Raw genomic sequence first — 9,040 nt, 5'->3', positions numbered from 1 at the left:
CCAGCAGAACAAGGTGGAAGCTGTGTGGATGGGCATGCTGTGAGGGCACCTGCTGGCGTCTAGCAGAAGAAGGTGGAAGCTGTGTGGATGGGCGTGCTCTGAGGGCACCTGCTGGCGCCCAGTGCTTTCTGTCCTTTTGTTAAATTTAGAACAACACAAAGTCCCTGTGACATCCATGCTTCTTCCTTCTGGCTATCTGTGAAGGCGCAGAACGTGTGTGCCAACCGTTATAGCAACGATCTGCATCTTTTCCTTCCTTCTTCGTGTCCTCAGCACTAGTTTTGGTCACAAAGGAGGTGTGCTTTCTCCTGGTTTTAACACCTTGCAGCCAAGCAGTTACAGTTCTGTATGGTTTTTACCAGACCCAGGTGTTCTCTGTGGGTGGCCCCTGGAGTATGCGATGACCATAGGGTGATGGGAGTGGGAGTGGTGGTAGGGGTGGTGGCCTCAGGCCAGCCCCATGGTTGCTGCCAGACAAGGGGTAGAGGAACGAGGCTGGCCTGGTCACAGTGGGCGCTCACTGAGAATGTCCTCAAATCCTAGGCCCTGCAGGAGGGTTTTGTTTCTTTCTTTCTTTCTTTCTTTCTTTCTTTGTTTTTAGAGACAGAGTCTCGCTTTATTGCCCTCAGTAGAGTGCTGGGGCATCACAGCTCACAGCAACCTCCAACTCCTGGGCCTAGGCGATTCTCTGGCCTCAGCCTCCCGAGTAGCTGGGACTGCAGTTGTCTGCCCCAATGCTGGGCTATTTTTTGTTACAGTTTGGCTGGGGCTGGGTTTGAGCCCTCCACCCTCAGTATATGGGGCTGGCCCTCTACTCCCTGAGCCACAGGTGCCACCCTGGGAATGATTTTTTTAAAAGGAGCCTGTATTTCCATCCTTGTAGCCAGGTTTGGCGTGTTCCATGAGCCCTTGGCATTGTCCTCCCTCTCCAGACTCCTGTGGGGTGTGTCAAAAGGTAGAGGTGCTGCTCAGGATAGTGGCCACCTGCCTTAGGTGCTTTTAAAATTTAAATTCAAATAAAATTGAGTTAAAAATTCATCTCCAGAGCCCTGGAGAGCACATCTGTCATCACTGGAGGTTCTGCTGGGCTGAGGGCCAGGCTGAACAGGTGCAGGGACACCCACAGGCTGGCCACTTTGGTTCCGCTGTCTCTTACTCTCTGAGCTGATGAGAGAGGGAATTTTGGAATTTATTAATTTTTTTTTAGAATTTGAGTATTTAGGATGCACTGTTTTTCCTTGAAGTCAAAGGGGTGAGTGTGGTCCCACTAGATGGGCTTCTTGAAGGAAGTCAAGTTTCTGACCTGGCGGGAGAGGAGAGACCCTGGCAGGCTGCTGTGGTCCCACATCCCGGTGCTCATATTTTCTCATCTGTGACATGGGGATAATCACAGGGACTGAGTGAATCATGTGTGAAAAACTGAGAACAGTGGCTTCTCCTCCTCCTCATCACCTCGGCACCGATCAGGACAGGGCCCTGTGCTGGGCGGGCTTCACGGAGAGGTCAGGCTGTGGCTCACCTGTCTTCTACTCTGTCTTCTGAAGCTGCAGGCACCCAGGATGGCAGCACCACCGTGGAGTCGGAGCCCAGCCAGTGGGCATGCAAGGTGTGCTCTGCCGCCTTCTTGGAGCTGCAGCTGCTGAACGGTGAGGGGCTGGGTGGGTGGGGGGCTCTGTCTGATCACCCTGTCCCCTCCCAACGCTGTCTGTATCTATGCCTCCATGATGTAGTCATAAGAACCAAAGCCTTCTCAGGGTGTAAAGCTTCTGGGCAGAGCCCTGGCAGTGGTAGGCCCCCTCTCCCCAGTGTGTGACTGTCCCCTGCTACTGGGCTGACGGAGGACTGGCAACTCCTGTGGTGTGTGATGTGCAGCCTCGCTCTTGTTGTCTGAACGTGACTGTCCATCCTATTTCTTCATCTGTAGGGCACTTTAATCTGCTCAGGTAGATGAACCACTTTAAGGTACCAGGAGAGAATAGGGCATGTTCCCAGGGACACAGCACCCGAGAGCATCCGTTCCTGTCTCTTGGGGAGCGGGTTTCTCCACATGCCTCTGATGAGCCTGTATAGTAAAGATGGACTGCAGTCTCGTAAAGAAGAGAATAACAGTTCGTGACTTTCTGTCACGGGCAGAACACGCTCAGAGGCCCTGAGCTCTGAGCATGTCACTCAAGTGGTGCAGGCCTGACTCTGGCCATCATCGTCAGGTCAGTGGCTGGAATGTTCTGGAACCTGTAAGAAGGTTCCTCCTTGGTAAGTTTTAGGAACAAGGAGGCTAACGCGAGCATTCCACAGAGAAGTCGGGGTTACCCAGCTGACATTGTCCATCTGCTTTGAGACAGGAACAGACTGGCTGCAGCTCTCCCACAGTTTCCTAGGACGTCCTACTGATCTTGGCCCTAACCAACTCACCGACGTGTCATTGTGCCCTCTGCTTGGCAAGAAGGGCTTTGTGTTTGTCACCAAGACAGAAATAGCAAAGTGGCTGCTGGGTTTTCAGGGAGTGCCGTGAAATACCCATCCTCCCAGAGGGAGATGGGGTCCAGATGCGGGGCCTTCACGGTGCACAAGACATGGTTATTAAATCCACAAACAGGAAAGGCTGTTGTGCTCGTTTGTTTTATATTTTACCCTGATGACTAGTTTTGAGTGAACAGAGGAAATTCCTCACTTTGGCAGCCGAATTCAGCTTCTAGCAACACACACAGGGCCCTAAATTCAAGCTCGTCAGACAATCAGGCTGAGGTTTCCTGACATGAGCTTGGTACTGCGTCTTCTCAGTGCTTGAGGCCTGGCACACTTGAGGGCTGGGCAGACCCAGGCAGGAGCCACTGAATCACCTGCCCAAAGCTGTGCAGCCTGAGCATGTGGAGCAGGTCAGCCTCCGTCCTGGAGGGATCTTGGACTCTCCCTTCCCTGTTTGAGCTCATCTGGTTTCTGTAGCCCTTCTCTGGGGGTCTCATTGATAAAGGAGGACAGCGGAGGAGCAGGACCCTTGCAGCTGGCCTGTGAGGGTGGACGGGCTGTGTATCCCACAGACTTGGGCTCAGTGGCCTCAGGGCCAGAGGACAGAGCAGTCTCAAGCAAGCCTTCTGAAAGCGGCTTACGGGGCTGTCTCAGTGCTGCTGTGTCCCTGCTGGCACCCAGCCATTCCATTCTGTCTCATTTTATCCAGAGTTGCACCGGGTCTGAAGCTGCTGATGTGAGCTGGTTATGAAGAGTTTGCCTGAGACTTGGTTTTGTAGTTTCCAGATCAAACTTACCCAGTTCGCTGTCTTTGAGGTTGGCTAACTTCCAAACCAAGCCACTGCTTGAATGTGAACTTCTTTTATTTATTTATTTTTTAATGAAACATAGAAGACGCACAACTTCGGCCGAGTGAAGCTTGGCTTAGAGCTTTGCAGTCAGACGTGCTGCCCAGAGCAGCAGGCAACTGGGCGGAGTTGTTCTGACCAGCAGGGCTGTCAGACAGAAGATGTGTTGCTCATCCTCTTTCTCTTGAGGGATGTCATTTCCCTCTCATCCTCTTGGGAGCCCTGCTCACCTCCCAGGAGTCTTCTGAGAGACTTGTGGTTAAACACAGGGCATCATAAAGGTGCATTAACCTTGGTGCCCTCCTGGAATTTTACCAAAAGGGCAGAAATAAAGAGTGGGGAAGCCTGGAACAGCAGACATGTTTGGAAACTGGAAAGTGTTTGGGAAAATGATAACTACTGTGCAGACCAGAGGAGCAGGAGCCAGCAGTGGGGGCCAGGTAGCAGGTCAGCTCCTGCCGCAGAGCTTTGGAAAGGTCTGGAAACTGTAGGCGCCAGATGTCTTGGGAGCAGCCGACAGGGTAGTTGGCCGGAAGAGTGCCTGGGCCGTCGTCAGACCCCTGGGTGCTGTGCTCTGTCATCTGGGGAGCTGAGCGGAGGGACCCTGAGTGGGGCCTCGGGGAAGCCACCATACTAAAATGGGAGTCTCCTTATGTTCCCTTCCAGGACAGTGCAGCAGGTATATGGTGTGGGAAGGGAACGGTGGGAAACAGCCAGTCCAAGAGAATAGCCTGGGGTTTCCCCAAGAACATGACCGCTCACCCTGACCATCCTGTGAGAAGCTGTCCCAGTGGCACCTCAGTTGTGAACCTTATAGACACTGGAAGGAGTTCTAATGTGAGCGAGGCCACCGCAGCCAGCAGGGAAAAACTGCTTTGGGAGAAAGGGAAACCAAACCAACAGAAAATAAGACCAGGTTGCTGTTAAAGAAGAATCAGAGAGGACTGGCATGGTGGGTGGCTCATGCCTGTGATCCCAGCACTCTGGGAAGATGGGGGTAGAGGATTGCTTGAGTTTAGGAGTTCGAAACCAGCCTGAGCAAGAGTGAGATCCTGTCTCCAAAATTGTCCAAGCATGGTGGCAGCACCTGCAGTTCCAGCTACTTGGGAGATACAGGCAAGAGAATTGCTTGAGTCCATGAGTTTGAGATTGCTGTGAGCTATGACGCCATAGTTCTCTACCCAGGGTGACTGAGGGAGATTCTATCTCAAACAGAAAAAAACAACTTATGAGAATAGAAAATACCTGGAAATTGAAGCTGTGGCAGCAGAATTAAGTTTGCTGGGTGAGGACTGCATGATGCTGAAGAAATCTTCTAGAAAGGTGAACATAAAGAGAGCACTGGAGAGAAAGATAAGAAAACAAGAGTGTTGGTCCAAGAGACCTGACACGTGACTTAGAGAGGAGAGATTATAATAATCAGTCCAAACATGCTCCTCCAACATCTGAGGGCATGTTTCCAAACTGAAAGGGCCCTGTGCATACGCAGCACAGTGTAGAAGCAGCCCATGTGGAGCCACGTCACGTGAAAGGTGAAATCGTATTAGGATTAAAGAAGAAAAACTTTGAGAGAGAAAAATACCCAAGTTACGTGATGCTGTGAGAATCAGAGTGGCCAAGTCATTGTTCAGATGTGGGAGTAAACGAGGGGTGTTTACTGGACAGTCACAGGCTCACACACTTGACCTCCTGTATTATTTTTCTTGTGAAATCATTGGAGGACAGGCTTCTGGAAGAACGAGAGCTCTATCAAGATAGTAGTCAGTGGTTCTACATGCTGGATTTCTACTTGCAAACAGAACTCACCCTAGGGGTTTACTAGGAGGGGACATGTGGAAGAATCCCAAGAAGGAGGCTGGACACAGTGGCTCACACCGGTGATCCCAGCCCGTTAGGTGGCTGAGGCAGGAGGATCACTAAAGCCCAGGAGTGACTTGAGATATGAAGGGCAACATAGTGAGACCCCCCATCTCTACAGAAAATAAAAAACTAGCCAAGCGTGGTGGTGCACACCTACAGTCCCAGTTACTCAGGAGGCTGAGGCAAGAGGATCTCTTGAGCCCAGGAGTTCGAGGCTGCAGTTGAGCTATGACGGTACTGCTCCACTGCAGGCTAGGTGACAGAGTGAGACTTTGTCTCTAAAAAAGAAAAAGGAAAAAGAAAAAATAATTTCCAGGAAGGGCCAAAGAATCAAATCAGGAGAACCCTGGGATTCCACAGCAGGGTTGAGGGTTGTCCCAGGCAGCCCAGTCAGCGTGGACGTGATTTTTCTGTTTTTTCTTGCCAGACAATTACCAATATTATTAGTCTTTTCAGAGCACCAACTTTTGGTTTTGTTGATTCTTCCCATTGTATATTCATTTTGTATTAATTTCTGCTCTTATTATTTCCTCTTTGTCCTTTTTGTTTATTCTGTTTGTTTTCTGTTAAGTTGAATGCTTATCTTATTAATTTTCAGCTATTTTATTTTCTGATATAAACATTTAAGATGAGTTTTCCAAAGAGAAAATGTCAGCCACGTTTTCATGTCTTGACTATACTGACTCTTACCCTTGTGACTCTCAACTGATTCAACATGGGCATTAAGGAGTACCCGGCTGTTATGAAGTCACATGTCCAAAGGCGTGTCTGAAGTCGCATGCGCTGTGTAAAATGCTGCTACATTAGTAGGAGCGTATACCTGCTAGTCCTTGACATGTGGTCTCCCTTCCTGCATATGTATTTAGTTCTAAATATTTTCCAGTCTGCATTATTTTCTGTTTAAATCCATAGTTATCTGGGATGATGTTTCCTGAGTTCTCTTTCTTGGTCCCCTTTACCTTTTGTCTCATATTTTAATCTTCTGTCTAAAGCCCCTCTCTCCCTGCTGCCCAAACTTGCACCAGGGCAGGCGCGCGGGTGACAATCACTCTGGGTCTTTGTGTCCAAATGTCTTTATTCATATTAGAAACTATTTCACTGGTGATTGAAATGTTGGTGTATTTTTGTTTTCTTTCTGCACTTAGATGATATAATTTTCCTCCTTGTGGCTTCCCTTGCTGCTGATGAGAAGTCTATTGTCAGTGTTCTTTTGTGGGAATCTGCCTTTTTCTAGATGGCTTGTGGAATCTCCTGTCTTTGAAGTTCTGCAGTTAATCACAAGTGGCCGTTTGCTTGTTCTTGTTATGGATCTGGAATCTGAAGATTCGTGTCTTTCATCCATTCTCAATAATCCTCCACCATTTTCTTGCTCGTAGCCTTTTTTCTCCTTCTCGACTCTCTGTTTTAGTGGGGCTGTTTGCACATTGTAGACCTTCTTGCTGTATTATACACCAGGCCTCTTTGCTGCCCGCTCATGTTTTCCCAGCCCCTTGTCTCTGTTTACATTCTGGATGATCTCTGCAGCCCTCTGTTTTAGTCTATCAATTCTCTCTTCACTTGTGTCTATTTTTCTGTTTAATCTTTACATTGTACTGTTATTTAGTGTGTCTTTTTTCATCTCATAGAAGCTTTATTTGGTTACTTTTCATAACTGCTTATTTTTTACTATGTCCTCACCCTTTTTAATGCCTTTTTGGCCTTTCTTTATTCATTTAAACCTACTTTTTCCCCTTAGCCACTATTTTGAATCCCAGTTTTCTGGAGTTTTATTTGTGTGTGTCTGCTGACACCCTCGTGGTTTATCATTCCCTTGTTGCTTTTGTCGTTACTGTTTGGAGAGCTTTTTGTAGGAATCTTCCTTTCTCACACCATGGGCTCCCACCGTGCCCACGTGGCCCTTCCCTGGGCCAGAATTTATGGGAATTGTGGTACAAGAGCTTTTACTTTGCTTCTGCCAAGGTCCCTGAGGGTTTGTGGGTCTAGGTCTCAGTTCTTACTAGGATTGTTTTTTAGTTCAAATAGTATGCATTCTTGTTCTGTACCTGAAGTGACTCTGGCTTGAGACTTGGGGCTCATTATGTCCCCTGTCCCTCTTAAAGTCCTGAGCAGAGAGCAGCTTTCTCAGAGCCTTCCTGGTCCCAGCAGAGGGCCTGAATCCATGTCCCCCAGGCTCTTGTCCCTGGATGCCTCTGAATCAGCTCATGCTTTTCTGCGTTAACTTCAAGTTCCCTCTGCTGTTTGGCACCAAGGGATCTTGTTTTCTTTCTTTTAAACTCAGCAGGGTAATTACAGTTGGAGGTGGGGAGCATTCTATTTTATCTAGACTTTCTATGTGTGTTCAGCTGGTTCTGCTGATGTGGCCCTATCACATTTTGTTGTTATGCTTTTTAATTTTCTTTTCCTCACTAAACCTGTTTCCTTGAGGGCACTGACCTAGCACAGTGTTACTAAATTTTGAACAAATGAAGAAATAACAGCCGGGTAATCCTTAATGCCCATGTTGAATTGGTTGAGAGTTACAAGGGTAAGAGTCGGTCCTGGGCCCAGATTTGCACAGCTGTGCCTCTGTAAGTGCTTAGTCACCTTCTCCTCCTCCTCCTCCTCCTCCTCGCTGGTGCCCTGTGCACAGCCCTGCCCACCCTCCATCAGGGGAGCTTGTCCGTCCCTGGACTTTGTACCCACCCTGTCTGCGCATTTCCTCTGATTCTTCCAATTATCTGTTGGGGGGGGGCGGTTCTCCGAGGCTTTCTTTGATAAAAATAAAGGAAAGCACTTTTGCTTTCATGCATTGTTTTTAAAGGAAATTTTGTTTCTCACGAGTTGAATACTTTTTTTATTTTTTATTTTTTTTTTGAGACAGAGCCTCAAGTTGTCCCCCTGGGTAGAGTGCCGTGGCATCACAGCTCACAGCAACCTCCAACTCCTGGGCTCAAGCGAGTCTCCTGCCTCCGCCTCCCAAGTAGCTGGGACCACAGGCGCCCGCCACAACGCCCGGCTATTTTTTGGTTGCAGCCATCATAGTTGTTTGGTGGGTCCGGGCTGGGGATTCGAACCTGCCACCTTAGGTGTACGTGGCTGGCTCCTTAGCCGGTTGAGCTATAGGCGCCGAGCCGAGTTGAATACTTTTTAATATTCCTCTTCTGAAGATACATTTTAAAGTAATGTACATGGGCATTTCAGAAAAATTAGAAGATAAATAAGCTTAACAAAGAAAATTAAAATTGCCTGAAATCTCACCATCTGGAAGAAACACTTTCGTATTTTAATATCTCCTCCCCAGGTGTTTTTTGTTGCAAATACGTGTGTGTGTGTGTGTGTGTGCTTTTATCATTCACAACAGTGTCCCCATGGTAAACTTGCCCTGCTCTTATCACCTAAGTTGCTTTTTTAAAATAGTAGTTATATTTGTGCAGTAAAAATGCTTTTAGTTTCAAAAACCGTGGAAATAACATTCATTTTCCTATACAAGGGCACACTGTTAACAAGCAAAATTAAAAACAAATGCACAAAAACAAGGTTGAGGCGAGGCCAGGCGGGGCCCCGAATTAGGTGACCATCGTGCGTTTGCCTGTCTCTCCTTGCAGAGCATCTCTTGGGTCACTTGGAACAAGCCAAGAGCCTTGCTCCCGGCAGCCAGAGCGAGGGGACGCTAGAGAAGGAGCCGGAGGCATCCCGGGGGGAAGCCCCTGCAGTGCCCGGGAATGGGAATGTTGTGGCCACCAAAGAGCAGAAGAAAAAGCCTCGAAGGGGCAGAAAACCCAAAGCATCCAAGTCCGAGCAACCTCTGGTCATTGTTGAGGACAAGGAGCCCACAGGTAAGGGACAGACCTGGGCGCAAGTCCTCCTGGGGGCCAGGAGGTTGGGGG

The 9,040-nt window shown here is 48.6% G+C and overlaps 1 protein-coding gene across 2 annotated transcripts in view; it reads left to right on the top strand.

The window, feature by feature from the left end:
- The window catches only part of PRDM15 (PR/SET domain 15), a 52,229-nt gene that overhangs the window by 12,605 nt on the left and 30,584 nt on the right, over positions 1–9,040 (top strand). For both annotated transcript variants that reach the window (XM_012810284.2, XM_023518124.1), the window contains exons 5-6: positions 1,545–1,646; positions 8,759–8,989. In XM_012810284.2, coding sequence (XP_012665738.1) covers positions 1,545–1,646; positions 8,759–8,989 — 333 coding nt within the window. The remainder of the gene's footprint in view (positions 1–1,544; positions 1,647–8,758; positions 8,990–9,040) is intronic.

The sequence above is a fragment of the Otolemur garnettii genome, unplaced genomic scaffold (genome assembly GCF_000181295.1).
Source record: "Otolemur garnettii isolate 467f Iridium unplaced genomic scaffold, OtoGar3 scaffold00128, whole genome shotgun sequence".
NCBI classification, from domain to species: Eukaryota; Metazoa; Chordata; class Mammalia; order Primates; family Galagidae; genus Otolemur; species Otolemur garnettii.
Note: the sequence above shows the minus strand (reverse complement) of the source record. Positions and strands in the feature narration are given on the sequence as shown.